This window comes from Aythya marila (genome assembly GCF_965140915.1).
Source record: "Aythya marila genome assembly, chromosome: 3".
Lineage (NCBI taxonomy): Eukaryota > Metazoa > Chordata > Aves > Anseriformes > Anatidae > Aythya > Aythya marila.
In genome coordinates this window covers 72,053,394-72,071,961 of record NC_139044.1, presented here as the reverse complement: position 1 = coordinate 72,071,961, position 18,568 = coordinate 72,053,394, and the positions used below count along the sequence as shown (strand labels likewise).

At 37.0% G+C, this 18,568-nt stretch overlaps 1 protein-coding gene across 3 annotated transcripts in view; it reads left to right on the top strand.

Moving 5' to 3' along the window:
* REV3L (REV3 like, DNA directed polymerase zeta catalytic subunit) overlaps positions 1-18,568 on the top strand; it is a 116,863-nt gene that overhangs the window by 72,182 nt on the left and 26,113 nt on the right. For 2 of the 3 annotated variants that reach the window (XM_082757234.1, XM_082757235.1), the window contains 6 exons: positions 2,290-6,490; positions 6,865-7,847; positions 8,445-8,527; positions 9,648-9,773; positions 11,288-11,480; positions 13,896-14,007. In XM_082757234.1, the coding sequence (XP_082613360.1) occupies positions 2,290-6,490; positions 6,865-7,847; positions 8,445-8,527; positions 9,648-9,773; positions 11,288-11,480; positions 13,896-14,007 (5,698 nt within the window). Of the gene's footprint in view, positions 1-2,253; positions 6,491-6,864; positions 7,848-8,444; positions 8,528-9,647; positions 9,774-11,287; positions 11,481-13,895; positions 14,008-18,568 lie in introns of all 3 variants that reach the window. The other variant, XM_082757236.1, reaches the window with a different exon arrangement.

Here is an 18,568-nt window from a genome sequence, read left to right as displayed (position 1 = left end):
CTTTCATATTTATAAAGTTCTGAGTGAAACAATGTAAAATGTACGTATCCTGGGGTGGGGATAGAATACATCTGTATCCAGAGTTATCCTAGTATTAAGTTCATTTTTGTTCTTGGTATAATCAACAGTAATTGATTTTCTTTGTTTCAGAGATGTTGTATTACTCATATTTCATTGTCTTTAAAATTTGAAATTTGTGGTTAATTTAATTTGTGGCTTTTGGTAGAAACTTTCCTTAATCCGTAGTAAAAACTGTTTAGTGTAAAAATCTTGTTGGTGCACATGCATTTGCTCTTGGGGGAAGGGATATAATCTGTTACAGAAGTTATGTATTAGTGTCTCTTGAAGCTATTTGACAAACTAATAAACATCATGTATCAGTACACAAAATATACTTTAATATACCCATAAGCAATTCTGTATTGAAGAAGGTGAGCTATGTGATCTTAGTACGTAGGCAACTTCAACCATTCTTTCATGTTCACTGTTTAAAAGCATAGTTAGCTTTTTTCCATTGCTTATATATAGTATAAAAAAATATAAAAAGGTATAATAGTAGGATTAATACATTACTTGATGTACTTACTCATATGATTGATTTTGCAAAATGCACAATTGTGATTTCCTTATTTGCTATACTTTGTAACTTACTGTAAAAAGGGATGTTTCTGGCTAAAGGAATAGTATCTTAAATCATTGTTTGAATTGTAGAATAGTCTAAGTATTTTGAATATTCACATGCAGGAAAAGAATGTCCACTTAAAATAAGTTTATTACTGCTCATTTAATCGGATATAAAGTAACTTCTACTATATATAAACTTTGTAAAACAGGAGATACTCAAACAGATCTCAGTCCAGTTCATCTGAATTTAAAAAATGTTTATCCACACATGAATCTCAGTGTCCGTAACATCTGATTGATTAATAGTATTTTTGCAGCTTTCATAGGTGTCTGAATAGTCAGGTATCCTGCAAATGTTTACGTGGTGTTTCACTGAACTCCCATTTTCTTGGTCTTCAATTAATCATCCTCATTCTTTGTGTGGATACCTCCTCCTACTCCCAAGAATCACAGGCTGCATCTCCCAGCTGTGTTTCACAGCTCAGTGACTCTGTGTATGCATTAGGAAGTGTTATTAGAAACAGATTGAGACTTCCGTTTATTATTCTCACCCTGCTACAAATAAATTGCAAAGATGAAGGCACTATGAATCTAAGATAATCCACAAATTAGTTTAGACTAAAAAAAAAAAAAAAGCAGATACTCAAAGGACCTCCCATCTAGTATGACAGTTTGCAGCTCATGCTTCCAAAACATACAGCATGTTTCATTAACTCCTGTTCCCCTTCAGCATTTCAGCTAGAGTTGTGGACACGTGAACAAACTGCCATGTGCCAGGAGCCCTGTGGTATCTGCCTCTGCAGTGGAATAAACTCTTTGTAGTTACTTGGTGTTGACTATAGTTATAAACAAGCATATGTCCTGCGAAACAGATGTTAATTTGTTACTTACCATCTCCTGCACATACTTACCCTGCAGTAAAGGTGCTGAAAGTAACAATGAAAGAGAGGAGAAGTAGTCCTAGTTCATGTCATGAGTCTGCACAGTTACCACAGCACATGCTGGTTGTAGACCTCTGTGGCAAAGTTAACTTGTGGATATGAATTTATAATTAACTAAATAGTGCAAGCTCTTCACATAAATGCCTGAATGGGTGGTGGATTGCTCTGCTTTAAAGTGCAGCAAACAACCTTACAGCTGGCACACAGGATGGTTGATCCAAAGCCCTTGCTGTGTTATAAGCTCATGCTTCAGCTTTCTGTGAAATTACTTTTCTATATGGAGAAAATACCTAAGTACATTCCCTTGTTTTTTAGAGCCTGTACATGTGCATACTTCTCAGGGACAAACCAGGATACAAGCTTTTCTAAAAGTCAATCTCTTTGTATGTGTTTTTTGGAAAATGATTTTAGAAACCTTCTTTCAGAAAGCCAGTATGAAATCTTTGAAATATATATGTATGTCCACCATTTATGAGTAACTGACAGAATATCTGAGACAGAAATGTACTAATGATGTGATTTTGATAAAGCAACTCATGTACTTGGGATCTGTAGTTGTCATGATCATAAATGGAATATAAGTTAGAAGAGGTTTTGGTGGGGGTGTGTGTTTGTTTTTGTAGGGGAGGGCTTTCGTGAAAATATCATTAAAAGGGTTAATACCTTAGGTGTTCTTTTCTTTTTACAGGAAAACTAGAGTAAAATTGCTTGTCTTCCATTTCAGACAATCCTTTGAATAATGAAAGTTCTCGAACTCACTCCTCCGTCATTGCAACAAGCAAAATGTCTGTAAAGACCTCAATCTTTCACAAAGATGCTGCTACACTAGAACCCCCGTCTTCTGCTAAAATTACTTTTCAGTGTAAACACACAAGTGCCCTTTCTAACCACGTTTTGAATAATGAAGATTTAGTAGAAGACCTCTCGCAACCAAACACGGAAACAAGACCTGAACTTTCAGTCCATTCTCTTACAAAAGAAAGCACTTACACAGCAAAGTACCCAACATCATTCAGCAATAGTACCCATGCAGAAAACTCACATAAAGAGAGTAACAAGAAAGATACTCTCCCTGTTTCTTCATGTGAAAATAATATTTTTGAGTATGAAGATGATATTTCATCAGTGAGCAGACAAATACCTAGCAGGAAGTATACTAGCATCAGAAAAGCTGAAAAGGATGTCTCTTTTATGCATGTGGGCCGCCACATTGGTGACAGCATGTTGAATAAAAACTCTTTTAACTTTTCTGATTTGAGCCACTCTGGCCACTCCAAAGGTAAAATATCCTCTGAAGTAAATGAAAAATCCAGCAGCGCAAGTATAAATAGTTTTTTTCCAGCAACAGTTACAGAAAATTGTGAATTGGTGTCTTGTTCAGGAGGCAGTCGAACTGTGGTACATTCACTTGAAAATAACACTGATGAAGGTGGCCTTAATAAGCTTAAAATTAGGTATGAAGAATTTCAGGAGCATAAAGCAGAAAAGCCAAGCCTCAGCCAACAAGCAGCACATTATATGTTCTTTCCTAGTGTTGTTCTTTCTAATTGTCTCAGCCGACCACAAAAGTTAGCTCCTGTAACATACAAATTACAGCAAGGCAACAAACAGTCCAGGTTGAAGCTGAATAAAAAGAAACATAGTTTTATCAATCATCAGGAGCCTGCAACTGTAAATGATGTTGTATCAGTGAAGGAAAGCTGCTATACACAAGGTAATGCTTGTAGTAATATTCCTGATAAGGATAGTGCTTTACCTAGTGACTTAGTCCAAGTTCCTCTTGAGGCTTTTGAAAACAAAATGCCTACAAGTACTGCTAATTGTAATGACTGCCAGATTGGAGACGGATCTCTTGAAACTGAGCAGTCGTTTGGATTATGTGGGAATAAATACACACTTCGAACTAAACGGAAGGTAAATTATGAGACTGAAGACAGTGAATCAAGCTTTGTCGCACACAACTCAAAAATTAATCTACCTCAACCAATAGAAAGTGTTGAAAGTTTGGATGGGTCTCAGAAGTCTCGAAAACGTAGAAGACTTTCTAAAAAATTGCCACCTGTTATTATTAAATATATTATCATCAATAGATTTAGAGGGAGAAAAAATATGCTTGTTAAACTAGGGAAAGTAGATTCTAGTGAGGAAAGAGTAGTACTCACGGAGGAAAAGATGAATTTATATAGAAAGCTTGCACCTTTAAAAGACTTTTGGCCAAAAGTTCCTGACTCTCCTGCAACCAAATATCCTATTTATCCACTAACACCAAAGAAAAGTCACAAAAGGAAAGCAAAACATAAGTCCACCAAGAAAAAAGCTGGAAAACCACAAAAAACAGGTAGTAAAAATATTAAAAGAACTTTATCTTTCAGGAAAAGGACTCATACGATTCTTTCTCCTCCTTCACCGTCATATAATGCCGAAGCTGAAGACTGTGACTATAACTATAGTGATGTTATGTCTAAATTAGGTTTTCTTTCTGAGAGAAGCACAAGCCCAGTAAACACATCCCCACCTCGCTGCTGGTCTCCCACTGATCCAAAAGCAGAAGAAATCCTGACCAACATGGATAGAGAAGCTTTACATACTAGAGTCCCTAATATGTACAACAGCAAGACTGTTAATTCTAGCGTAGGAAAAAATAGTAGAGCAAAAACTCAGGTTAAGAAATGTAAAAAGAAATTTGCTAGCCCCGCTGTGTCAACCAAGAAAAAGAAAAAGATGAATCAGGCTGATAAAACAGCAGATGATGGAAAGAAGAAACCTAGAACAAAGCAAAGACAGAAAACAACAGAAAAAGCGTCCTCAAGAAAGCGCATGGTATTTAAAGATGAAAAAGGAAATACTCACTCTACCACAGAAGTGAAGTTTGTGCTGAAACGTCCAGATCTGCCTGAGATTTCTTTCAGTGCACAGCCACTTCATAATCGGAAGGATGGTCCTCTGCCTGGCTATCCAGCAGGATATCTACCATCAGCACAGCTCCCTTCAGGAGCTGATGCACAAGGTAATTCGTCAGGCTGTTTTCATTCATTGATGGAAATTGATAAGCCTGGAGATGCACAGTGTTTACCTGCTCCTCGAGAAGACCCTCATTCATCTCTCACATCTACTCCTCCGGCACCTGGAAGGGAAGTACCAAAAATGAGCTCTCAAAGGCCTAGGACTCAAAATGCTGTATTTAGAATGAAGGAACCTGCTCTCGTTAAAAACATATTTGACCCATCTAATCACTCAACTCAGGTAACACAGAATGTGCACATCTCTAAAGATAAAACTTCTATAAAAGCAGAAGAGATAAAAAACTTGCAAAATAGGTATTTACCATCAGCTGGAAAATTAAATGAAGCTCGTGACTCTTTGGACGCAACAAAGATGGATCAGTTGCATGCCACTAACTATTTGCATTGTAAAGACAATAATCAACAGCAGATTTTTTGTTTACCAGAGGCTTCCAAGCATTCTGATCCTTGTTCTTCTATTCTTAAGTCATCTGAGGAAAGTCCTGGGCCTCTTCAGTTGCCTAAGAACTGTTTTGTAACCTCTTTGAAGAGTCCAGTGAAACAGTTAAATTGGGATCAAAACCAAAGAGGGTTTATTTTCGACATGTCCCATTTTAAACCTGAAACGGTAAAACAGAAACCTCTTTCGGAAACGACCATGCAACCAAAACCCATCTCTCAGTATAAAAACAGGACTATAGTGGCCCCGTCAGTGTTCAGTGAAGGACAGTCCGGCCTAGCTGTTCTGAAAGAGTTGCTCCAGAAGAGGCAGCAGAAAGCTCAGAATGCAAATGTTGCACAGGAACCATTACCGGTTAAAACACAGCTGAGCAGAAGTACACCGTGCCCCGTGGAACAGAATAAAGCAGTCAAAAGGTCACGGACAGTCACATCACCTAGAAAAGCACGTGCTCCCAGGAATACAAAACCTAAAGAAAAATCAGCAAAGCTTTCCAAAATGGAGTCCTTAAGCCAGCAGGTCACTAGTCGCATCGATCATTCTGTGTCTGACGACAGCCCCGTTTTTTTTTCAGACCCTGGTTTTGAAAGCTGTTACTCTCTAGAAGATAGCTTGTCTCCAGATCACAATTACAACTTTGATATTAATACCATAGGGCAAACAGGATTTTGCAGTTTTTACTCTGCAAGCCAGTTTGTCCCAGCAGATCAAAATTTGCCCCAGAAATTTTTGAGTGACGCAGTTCAAGATCTTGGTTCTGGACAAACAACAGAAAATGACTTTCTATATCATAATGACCAAAAATCTGATGAAGAAAAACAGCATTCGTCAAGCACAAGTAAGTGGATAAGATCTGGTTCTCTGAGCCCTGAGCTTTTTGAGAAAACCTCACTGGACAATAACGAGAACCACTGCCATAGCCAATGGAGGAAAAATGTCCATCCTTCAGCTTCTAGATCTAACTCTGTCGATGCCTCTTGTACACAAGAGACAGAGGTTTGTTTAAATGAAAAGTTCAAATTGAATAGAAGTACGGTAAATAAGGAGAGATTTCTCAACCTTCCTCAGCCAACCAGCTCAGACTGGATTCAGAGCCACATTAGAAAAGAAACCACTTTTGACCCCTGTCAACCACTTGATTCAGTTAATACCTCCTTTGCATCCATATTGTCTTCTCCTGATGGTGAACTTATAGATGCAGCCTCTGAGGATTTAGAATTGTATGTTTCGAGAAACAACGAGGCATTAACTCCAACTCCGGATAGTTCACCGAGATCTACCAGTTCTCCCTCACAATCAAAGAATGGAAGTTTTACACCTCGTACTGCTCACATTCTTAAGCCGCTCATGTCCCCACCCAGCCGTGAAGAAATCATGGCAACTTTGCTGGATCATGATCTCTCAGAAACAATTTATCAGGAACCATTTTGCAGTAATCCTTCCGATGCTCCAGAAAAGCCAAGGTACTGTGTTAAAGGCGTTTCTGTCTACATATGCTTGTGATTACATTAAATTTAATTTATTCCTGTAAACAATTTTATGCTGTTACGTGGCACAGATGCATGAAAGATTCCATCTGATATATCTGTATTTGAAGCTGAAAATTATTATACTTCTCCTGCAAATACCCATTTTAATTCATGACACTTTTTTTTTTTAACGTTTGATATTATTGTAGTTAGTGAAAGTCTGCCTGCTTGATTTGTAAAAGAGAGATGCTGCCCACAGGAATTGCATTGTGAAAAGACTAGTTAGCAGGACTCTGCTAGTCTATCATCTTGGAGTGCCTGCAGTTCAGTTTAGAGCAAAGCAATAATTCGAACTATTTTCTTTTCAGGGAGATTGGAGGACGGCTTCTCACGGTAGAAACTAGACTTCCAAATGACCTACTTGAGTTTGAGGGAGACTTCTCATTAGAAGGTCTACGACTCTGGAAGACTGCATTTTCAGCAATGACAGAAGGTCCTAGACCAGGGTCACCTCCTCGTCACGGTCACTCTACTGTTAATAAAAGAGAAAGTAATAGCCATAAAACTAGCGAAGACAAAAAAATAGTTATAATGCCATGCAAGTGTGCTCCAAGCCAGCAACAAGTTCAGATATGGCTTCATGCCAAAGAAGAGTATGAACATTTCAAGAAATTGCCTAAGAATCATCCTGCTGAGCTGGAAAAGGCAGCCGAGAATTTCAGCTCCACGGTATTGTCTGGAGAGAAACCTAAAGAAGTAGTAAAAGCAGCTAAAGATTTAAATTTGTCAAGCCTGGAAGATGAAAGACCTGTTGTGCCTACAAAGGATTCTCCTGTTTCTGTGGCAGATCCTACAAAATTACAAACCAAGGAAATGTGTGATAAGTCTGTAAGTACTATAGGAAATTATATAAATATTAAAAGTGACATAGACTCCGATAAAACTCCATCTGAAAGCAAGATGCTTACTCCTTCAACACTAGAACGGGATAAGGAGGAGGAGGAGGAAGATTATTATGTCAATTATAGTTCACCAGATTCTCCAGTGCTTCCACCTTGGCAACAAGTAGCATCTCCAGATCCCAAACAGTCCAACGCAGAAGAGGCAGAGTGGAAAAGTCAGGATGTTATTTTGTCTTCTGTGGAAGAAAATGATGTAGCACTTGTTGGAAGTGCACAAAATTCTCCGTCCACCCAAGAGGATATTAAGATGACTTTTGACACATCTCCATTGCCACATAGTGAAGATCCTGGAAATTCTGAATCCATTCGCTTACATAGTACACCCATCATGCAAAGAAAAAATAGTGACGGAATACCTGAAGTTTTGGGGTTTACTCCTTTATCAACAGGTAAATTCATTACCTGATCTTAATGATACTCAGAATGTTTTCCTGAATATGATATTTTTCTTTTAACATGCTGAGAAAATAACCTAGATCTTTACAAAAATCTATTAAAATTAGTTTGGGAAAGGAAAAGGCCTGCACGTTGTAGTTAAAATAACTGTTTAATTATGACAAAAGTCTAGTAGCAGAACACACTTGTGCTTCTTGATGTTGTTTAGTGTCTGAACTCCAAAATGCAAGTTAAAAATCGTATTAAAAAGTATAGCTTAACTTGGAGAATTTGAAAATCTTGTTTGTTACATTGCTTTTAATAAGTTATATTACAAACATAATTTAAATGTGGAGTGTAAATAACATTCTGATGCTCGAGATAAGGAGTGGTAAATTATTGGCTGTGTACTGTGCATTCCTAAATGTCCGTAAATACCAAATCATAATAGTTGTGCTTTGGATTGGAGAGAGAATAATGTTATATTTGTTTATATTTTAAATATATTTTTATAATGTTAACCAAATGCCTCTGGTTGTTTCCAGCACGTTCTTCAATGTCTAGACAATATTATTGAAGCTAAACAGTTTTTCACTCCTCTTTGTTTACAGAACCAAAAACCCAAAAACTGTGTCGTAAGAGAGGACATAATACTGATGGTCTTCGAAGAGTACTTCTGACCTCACAAATGAAGGTAAATAAAGACTTTATGCACAGATGCATTTTTATTATGCTACACTTACATTGCCATTCTCTTGCTAACTAAAATAATCTTTCTCATAAGTTAACCAGACATCCTTAATACATTTTTTTGAACTTTGTAGAATTTTTTAGGATGATTTTCTTTTGTGTGTTTTTTGTTGTTATTAAGATCTTGAAAAGATATAAGGATATTTAAGATGGGAAGGTGCAATTGCTGTACAGTCAGTATGCAAGAAGAAATAAGTTTTATTTGCAGCAAAAAACAAGTTGAATTTTGAGGGTATGTTCTATGTTTTGGGGGTAGTGAAACACTAATGGAATAATAAGAGACACAATCTAAGGAGTTTGTGTCGTCGTTTTGTTTACAGCATACTTTTTAAGTTCTGTTTTGATTTCCCCTTAATACACACACACATACACATGTATATATTTATATCTCTGTGTGTTTACATTAGCTTTCAGACAATGTTTTAAGCATTTTCTGAAAACATAAAAGGCAGTGAATAGCACTGGCATGCTGACAGAGTAGAAAGGGAACGGATTGTGTGAAATGATCAGACTGGCATGTTTTCCTTAAAAAGTATTTCTGCTCCCCTTACTGGAAACAGAACAGTTGGTTAGGTGCATCATGGATCTGACTTGACAGTCTTTTCTGTTCTTAATATACTTGCGTTCACCCAGTTCGAGTGGGTAAATGTACCCTTAATTCAGTGCCATTATAAAGTGGTGACCAAAACAGTGTAATTTTAATATGAATTTTGTTCAAGAGCAAATAGAGACTTGATGGTTCTGATATCCACAAGCTTCTAAGAAAACTGACATCAACTTATTTAAAAAACAAAACAAACAAACAAAACCAGGTATTTTAAACTGCCTTTGGCTTTACTATGATGTTTCATTAACATTATTCCTAAAAAGGAGAAAGATACAACTTTTGTTTCCCTGCTGCAAAATGATAGGAATAGAGAAAGCTTTTAGTAATTGTAGTGTAGCATTTTCATTTTAATTGGTAAACTTGTATTTAATTTTGACAGTATTGTGTATTAATTTAGCAACCTGTAATTTTTTCAATATATGTGTGTGTGCGTGTTGCTTTTTTTGTTGTTCAATAGAATCAGTTTGCTGCCCTTGGTTCTCCAAAGAGAGAATCTTCTGAGATCGAAGGACCATCTTTAAATAACACTTACGGTTTTAAAGTCAGTGTGCAAAACCTGCAAGAAGCAAAATCTCTACATGAGGTAACTTACATTATATGTTATTTTATAAAACGATAGTTCATCAGACTAGTTTTATAATGGCAGTATTTAAAAATCCTTTCCTCCTGACTTAAAAGTCAGTGTGTGATGTCTGCAGCTTTAAGTAATTGCTGTACTAGTTTCAACTTGTTCTCCACGTGCCTTTATTTAATAGTATTGGACTGAATTTCAGAATATTTTGTTGAGTAGATGGTAAACCTTCCTTTAAACAAACACTAAGGGGGAGATCAGGAGGAGGAAATAGTAGGGTTTTCTATAAAGATATTACTGGAAAAAGTAGTTGGTTGTAACTTCCACAGATCATATCCTTAACAAGTCTTCTGACCTCATTCAGTCAGCAGTTCCTCCCTGTATCTCTCTCCACATGGTAACTTCTGAATCTGTTGGCCATTGCTGCTGCATTTAACCAAGTGCTAGATACCTCAAAGAGTGTTTCTACATGAAACATGTTGGTCAGTGCTTGGTCTGAGGAGAAAGATCAAAATTAATGCTGGAGAAAGGGCTGTAATGTGAATACTGTACTGCTGCGTTTGGCAGCTGACTGGCCAGCTGACTCACAGACAGTCCCTGTGCCCGTGGCTTGGAGTTGAGAGATAGTTTTATGTGCTGACTAGCTAACGTAGGAGAAGCCACAAGAAAGTAATTGTATTGCAGGAAATAGAGATGTAGCTTGATAGAGCAATTCTATTTCACTGATGGCTCTAGTGATCTAGGACACAAACCCATAGCAAATCAGACTGTCCCCCAGGCAGCTTGCTTACTCAGATGTATTTGCAATTTTTCTCTTGTAATCCTTCCAACTCACTCATTAGTTTATCAACTATATTATGCTAGACAACACAGAAACAAAATAGTGTTGAAACAGTGCTAAATACTGTATAAATTAAAAAGTGTATGATATACAGGAATTAGCATTTTCTTAATGCAAACTATTCTGCAAAAAGATATAGCAACATGATGTGGAAGTTCATTTATGCAAGTTAAGGGAAAAAGAGGTACTCTCCATGTCTTCCTGTAAGTGATTTAGTCTTCATGCCTGTTTGCAAGTTTGGGGTGAGAGAGGGAAAGGAAAATAAAGAATAACAGTGATGTGTTGTTCCTGATGACTTTGATAACTGAATTTGCCCAATATACTAAGCTGTTTGAAAATACTATGAGAATTTAATAATTGTTATTGAGCATTTCTGCTTATTTGTATTTGTTTTGGATACAAGAAGGCAGTACTCAGAAACAAATACTGAATTTTAATAATTGAGTGTAAAAATGCATTAAATGGTAACTTTATTTGTAATATGGTGCTTTTTGCAAAAAGGTGAGGTCCAGAGGTGCATGTTTAATCACTTCTATAAATTTTCAAGCGTGACCTCTCAGTTACAATATAGAATGACCACATGAAAGCCTGTCATTAGTTAATTTGTATTAATAATCTCCTCTTAATATTTTTTTTTTAAGAACACTCCAAAGCATACTAATTTATTGTATTTATTTGTTGGTAGGTCCAACACCTTACCCTCATCAGTATGGAGTTACATGCTCGAACCAGACGAGATTTGGAACCAGACCCGGAGTTTGATCCGATCTGTGCTTTATTCTATTGCATCTCATCAGACACAGCACTGCCAAATACTGATAAAAAAGAAATCACTGGTGCTATTGTGATTGATAGAGACAGGACACTCTCAAGCCAAGGTTCCTATTTCTTTTTTTCTTAACATACTTTACAAAAATACTTGTTTCATAATAATCAAACAGTAGCAAGCAAAATATAATCGAGTATCTATATTACTATTTACCTCATTTAATTTTGTCTTGTTGACTGTTGGATGAATGGCCATATTAAACATAGAGTTTTCCTGCTTATATCTTCTAAAGAACTATTGCATGGGCTGTAAACCACAAATAATATACACATGTGCAAAATACCTATGCTTGCGTACTTGTGGACAAGCTCCTGCAGTGTTCTGAAAATATAAAGAGGAAAACCTGCCTTTAGTTTCCTACTCAAATTGCTGGATAGCTACAAATAGAAAATGTTAAAAGCAAGACAGTATGTTTTATATTTTACTTAAGGGTTATTTTTGTGGTTTTATCTGATCCTTTTAGGATCTAAACAGGGGCCCTTATTCTATTGTACCTTTTTGGCTTTGTTTAGACCAGTGATACTCAACCTGTGGCTCTAGAGCCGGATGTGGCTCTTCATGGCCCTACAGGCGGCTCTCGCAATGTAGGCATCTGATCGGCGCTCCACTCTATCAGGCAGCGCGGGGAGCACTGAGCAAATGGACCAGCAGTGTGGGAGTCGCTGAAGTTCCCCCTCCCATAGGGGGAAAGAAAAGGAGCTGCTGGGATCCCCCCACAGGTAAGAGTAGAGATCACCTCCCACCCAGCAGCCGTGGGGCAGAATGGGGAAAAACTTGCCCTTTTGCCCCTTCCACCCCTCCACCTCACTTCTTCCTAGCAGCCAGAAGGGGTTGAAGACAGAATGCTGCTGGGAGAGAGGATGCTGATGTGTTATGTCGTGATGTATCAATATGTGATGATGATGAGGCAGCATCATCACACATTGAAGTGTCATGATGGAAAACAAAAATCACACTGTTGATACTTGATTTTTATGGTGCTCTACAACTCCATTTAATAAAGAAGTGGCTCTCCAGCTGTTAAAGGTTGAGTACCACTGGTTTAGGCTAGTAAAAAAAAAATAAAATTGTCCTCTTTCCTTTAGGGTTTCTTTGGCATTGTAATAAGTATTAAACCACAAAATACTGTCTAAAATCAAAAAGTCTGGACGAAAACTTTCCAAAAATAAATTTAGCATTAAGGCAACAGCTCCTTCTTTTAACAGTTTATTTTTCAAAGTATCGTGGATATTTTATCATGTTGCACTAAGTCCTTACTATTCTCAGTGAAGTTTATTCTGCTATTATATGCTTGTTACTATCTTTAGGAAAATTATCTCCATTAACTTACTAAGTGAGATTTGTCACAGTATAGAATTCTGTGGCTCCCTAGGTGCGTGCCAGTCTGATAAATTATCAAGAAAAAGCTTTCTGTAAAGAGTTCCAATAATATTCTGAAAAAAAGGTTCGAATTTGTTTTTATTAGTGAAATGAAGTGATGTTTAAATGTTCATGTGACATTTCTTGCTTTCATTGATGTGGGCTGTCAGTATTTTCTTGGTTAGAACTTTTTGAATTCCATGTGGAGTGACTTGACATTAAGATACACCTTTTTTTTTCTCCCTTTTTGTATTACTATTGCTTTGCAAGTTACAGTACTCATTTTAACATTTATTTCTGAAAGCATGTGGTGTTTTTTTTTTAATTATCAGGATCTTAAGAATGTGTCAAAGCTGAATGCCTTTTAAAAACTGCAGATTGTTACCTTAATCAGAGATATTACAATCTGTTGTACAGAGAAAATAAAGAGACAGAGTATGTGTTGTGTATTATTATTCACTTATTTTTTTTTGTATTCAGAAAGGCAAATGCTCAGTTCCTACATGAACATGAATTTAGCTGTTACACACACATTACCAGTGTAGGCACTCTTAATTTGCACTGTGAGACTGTGAGCACACTTGCTGATGGTTTTCCATTTCTACTGGTGACTTCACAGTGTTTTTAAGAAGTGTACTGAAAAACAAAACTATACTGTTGTGTAGCATTTCCATTCCTCAAAGCATTTTACAAAGAACTACTCTAAGCTAGCAATTAAAATACATATTTTGCATGAAAACGTTGTCAGAGCTGTCATATAGTCCTTTAATATTTCTTATTCAAAAATAATTCTCTGGTATCTGGACTCTTGTACATTTAAAATGGTGACACATCTTTTGAATTAAATTCATTTATATGTGAGAATTTGTGTGAGATTACCACTATAGTGTAATTTTACAAAATGAAAAGAACAAACGTTTCCACCCAAGACGAACAGAATAAATTTCTGGAATTAATTGTGTTAATAATTAATGTTAAATATTAAAATAGATGTGTTCCGTATTTTATTTTATCATTTTTTAATGTTTTATTCTATAGCAATATTATTGACTGAAGTCATGGAATTCCTTCTAAAATGTAATGATTTGTTTTACTTATTTTCTAGGGAGCAGAGACCAAGCACCCTTGCTCACAAGATCTGGAGTTACAGGACTAGAAGTCAGTTACGCTACTGATGAAAGAACTCTTTTCCAGGAAGTAGTGAATATTGTAAAAAGGTAGCATATCTGTACGTTCTGCTTTTATTTTTCAGGCTTGGTACAGCAGATTTAGTTCCTTCAACCCCTACCAGTCTCTCAAATACTGATTTTTGTTGTTGTTGTTTCCCTCAAAGGCTTATTTCTAGAGTGGACAAGCATGGTGGTCTTTTGAATAAAAATACTTTTCTGCTTTTCCTTTTCTCTGACAGCAAGCACATTCAGATCCTCTTAAGCAGCTGAGTTACAGTCTTGAAACTAATCAGCCATATTGGTAATCTTCTTTAACATACAACCTTTCCTGTTAATACCAGAATTCATCACACATCTCTCTCTCAAACTCTCAGAATAGTAGATATTAACAGTGCTGAGAGCTACAGAAAACCCCTTAGACAGGAAGAATTTTTCTAGGGACTCTGAGGCAAGGCATAAAAACCCTACATGATACTGAAACTGCTGTGGACAAATTACAATAACCAGTAGTTGAAAATTATGTTCCTTCATTAGTTTTGTCTTCTCTGAATGGAAATCCCCTGCTCTAACAGACTTGGAAAACTGCTGGTTTTCCCCATCTTCACCAAGGCTGGGAGGCCTGTTTTGCAGCCCTTGGCTTTGTGAGCAGGTAGGAACCACAGACTCCACAATACCACAGTAGGCCTTCAGGCCCTACTGACAGAAGTGCAAAGCCTTGAAATTGCAAGGAAAAAATAAAGACATTTAAACTAAGAGTCACCCTGCTGGAATACAGGCTCAAGAAAAAAATGTGTACTAGGCAGAGTACATTTGCAATTCTTTCTCTCTCCAACCAGAAAACCTCTGATGAGAAAGGCAATGACCAACCCCGTGAAGCCAGAATACAAAAAGAGTTGCTGAATGCAACCAGCACAGGGTGGGTCCTGACAGAGCAGCAGATCCTTGTTCAGAGAAGACAAAATTCAGGTAAGGAAATAATTTTATTTTTCTCTTTCTTGGAAATCTAGTGCTCCATCAAACTTAGGAAAAATACTGAGAATGAGAAGCTGCCAATAAATGAAAAATCCTCCACCAGTTGTGGGCAACATTAACGAGTGAGTATAGGAGAGAGAAATGAGCAGTTAGGATATATATTTATTGCTGAAGAACAGAAGAAGTCTACAGCTGTGCATACTGAATGCATTACTGGATGAAAAAAGCATGCAATTTTTGTAGTACTCCGAGATGGACTATGCTAGGTTACTGACCGACAAATCTCATAAGATTTGCTCTCTTTCCACACAGTGCTAGTAAACCTTTTTGACTCAACAAATTTATCTTCAAAGATTGAGTTAGATAACTTGTATTCCCAGAATACAAAAGATTTGATCTATTTATGGAGAAGGAGACTGATATATTTCTTCTTAGTCTACTTCCCTTCTCCATCTATGCAATATGACCTAAGGAGTCAAACTTCTACTGAATTTTCTATGAACATGCTTTTAAAACTTGAACCACATCTACGAACCGAAGCTCTTTTTCCCTCTTATTTTCTGTAGCATGGGCCAAAGGAAGTATGACATTTTGCTGGAGTAAATAGTTCATAATCACAAAATAAGGGTTTAGGCTCAGAGTAGCTTTAACTGATGGAAGAACTACTGTAAAACTGCCTGATTAAAAAGTAGTGGACTGCTGAAGTCTTCCTCAAGAGGAAATGAACAAGCCAATGGCTTTAATGAAAACTTTCAGCTTCAGGATTTTTTTCTAAAATAAGCTTCTGTTGCTCTTTTTAAGCTATTTTTTTTCCAGCACAGACTAGGTACTCTGGTTATTCTGGTAGGTCCACTTAATAGAAGGTCTCATAGGTCAGAGAAAGAAAACAATCAGGCCATGTTCAAGAAGCATTGCCACTTGAGGCCCATGGAGCAATACATCAGGCTAGAGTGAATGACAGAACTTCCATTCAGTCTTGATTGTCAATACCAGCTTGTTGGTACACCGAACAGAGTACATCATCTGTGGGAGGAATTGTCTTATGCTGTCCAATTGAAGAATTCTTGTTCCCATTTCTAGTCATTCACTTATCAGTTGGCCTAATTCTTGCTCTTATTTCATATATGTGACGTTGTGGAACATACTCATTTGTTTCAAGTTCCAATCTTTCATTTCTCTGTTTAGGCCTTTGTTCAGGTCATTGAATATTAGAAGTGGTTGATTCTGTCACTTTTTGTCAATAGATGTAAATTCTGGTAGAGCAAATTATAGAATTCTTAACCACTGTTTCAGCATACAGATGAGGAGAGGTGATTCTGGGAAAGGTTTGCTTTATGCAACTTAGCAAATACTACTTTATCACTTAGCTCAGCAGCCTCTTCTTCCATCAGAAATCCACAAATGTTAAATGACACAGAGTAGCTATACAAATAATCTTTACAATGTGCTGGTTGATATTGAGGGACAGAGATGCTAAAATAAACTAGGGTGATAGATCTCTACTACAGGGTTGGGAGATCCCCAGTTATGGGGAGGTTGGAATTAGATGATCTTTAGGGTCCTTTCCAACCTAAGTCGTTTTATGATTCTGTGATCAGCGAGATTTTAATGCTTGATGACATTTTATTCTTGGGCTGTATCACTGGTCCTTTGTCAATGAAGAGTGTTTCCCAAAGCTAATTTTTATAGTGGAGTTAAAGTTGCTGTTTTGTATGTTCATCAAAGACAAATATTGCTTCAGAAAGTTCAGTGGAATTGATTAGCTGAAGTTGGATTGAGTTATAATTCCACTGTGAAACTGTTTACTAGATCTGAATGAGCACAGCAAGATAAGCATTTTTCCAACAAGACAAAGCAAAGGCCTTAAACACCAGGTTAATTGTTCTCCTGTGAAATGAATAGAAGTTAGAGGTTGTCTCTAATTAATTTGGGGCAGTTGGCAAATGAAATTGTCATCTTGAGGTCTGTAGAGCAGAAGAAAACTTGATTGTTCCTTGTCTGGAATCACGATCAGTGATTTTGTCTGTGCTGAAAACTACCATATTTGTCCAAATATTGAGGGCAATAAGTACCTTTATTTCTAGATTATTACTGAGTGTGATTCAGCTGTGAAATGGAAGTACATACAAGTGTGGGTATCAAAATCTATGTAAGAGCAGCTAAAAGAAAGCACATCATTGCACAGGAAATTTGAGAATTCTAAAAGATACTGAAATACTGCTTTGCTTGAAGGTTGAGAGAGAGAGCAGTTGGAAATGAAGAGCCAGAGACGTGAGTTTGGAGGAGGCAGGGAAGAGTAAACAACAAGTACTTGCAACAAAGAAAGGCACAATTAAAGTGGTTCTTGGTACCCTGACAGCTGTCTTGGAGTTTAAGAGGAAGCTTCACCTACATATGTCCAGTTTTCCCATCTTTGGTAAGCTGTCCTCTGTAAACAGGAAAGTAGGACCAGAGCTCAAAGCTGGCATAACGCAACTGAGAAACAACCTCCTTTCCATCTCATGCAGCCAGTGAGAGCGATCTGGTAGCACAGAGAGCCAAGTACAGGAGTTGTAGGCTCTTTAGATTTGCAATAGGGGAATTTTTTTTCTTTTTTTCTTTTTTTCTTTTTTTCTTTTTTTTTCCCTTGATATGGAGCCTGTATCTGTATTGCTGTATTAAAGCATTCTGTGATGCTACCTGGACAACCATCCTGAATAGACCCCCTCTTCATCAGAAGGTGTCAGCTGCAGTGAGTAGGAGAAAAATTGGAAGAATGTCTGCTTGCAAAGAAGTAAAACAGAACTACCTCTCTGAATCTAAGGGCACAAAGATGGGTAAACACATTCACATAGCTCCATAAACCAGTCTGTACAAAACACAGAAAAGCTGGCTGTTGGAGGAGAGGGAAGGGAATGCTACAGGAATGTTTGTCTTGGAGAGGTTAAAAAAAAAAAATGGCAGGAAAACTAGAGATATCCAAGCCTGATGGAGCAGTGGATTCCCATGAAAGAGAAATTAAATGTCTGGGCCTCTCTTTCAGTTTAAGGCAAATTATGCCTTTCTTCTGTAAGTGCAAATACCACCAGGTAGCAGATAAGGGCTGGTCCTGCAATTATGAGAGGAGCAAGATTTGGGGAATCTATGTGGGAATGCACAGTCCCCATCTTTGTGACACACAGAGGATTTGTAAATAGAATGGGCTTAAATAAGAAAGTAGTAGATTCACTGTTACTTGTCACTCACTAGCCACCAACTGCGCTTTGTCCCCATGGAAGTAGTTTCTGGTAAAAGTACAAAAACAGAATAAAGCTATAAGAATTTCTTTAAACTTTGGTAGTATGCATCATTTGCAATTTATTTAGTTGTTTATACTTAATGTTTAAATGTTTTGTCTAATGTTTTTCTTGTAAGATACAATGCTAATCAAAATTTTGTATTAAATCCAATGTGTTATGTTTGTTCTTCTGTAAATGCTCTAGCAACATTTCCTGTACAAAATAGAGATGTGTTTGTTAATCTAACCTTCTTTTCCCAGGCTAGTACCATCTTCTGGGGAGTATTCCTGTAAACATCCCTGCTTAATGTCCTTTATCAACTTCATGGATTTTTGTTGTCCAGAGCAAACTGGGAAAATGTTCTGAGATTTCAGTTACAT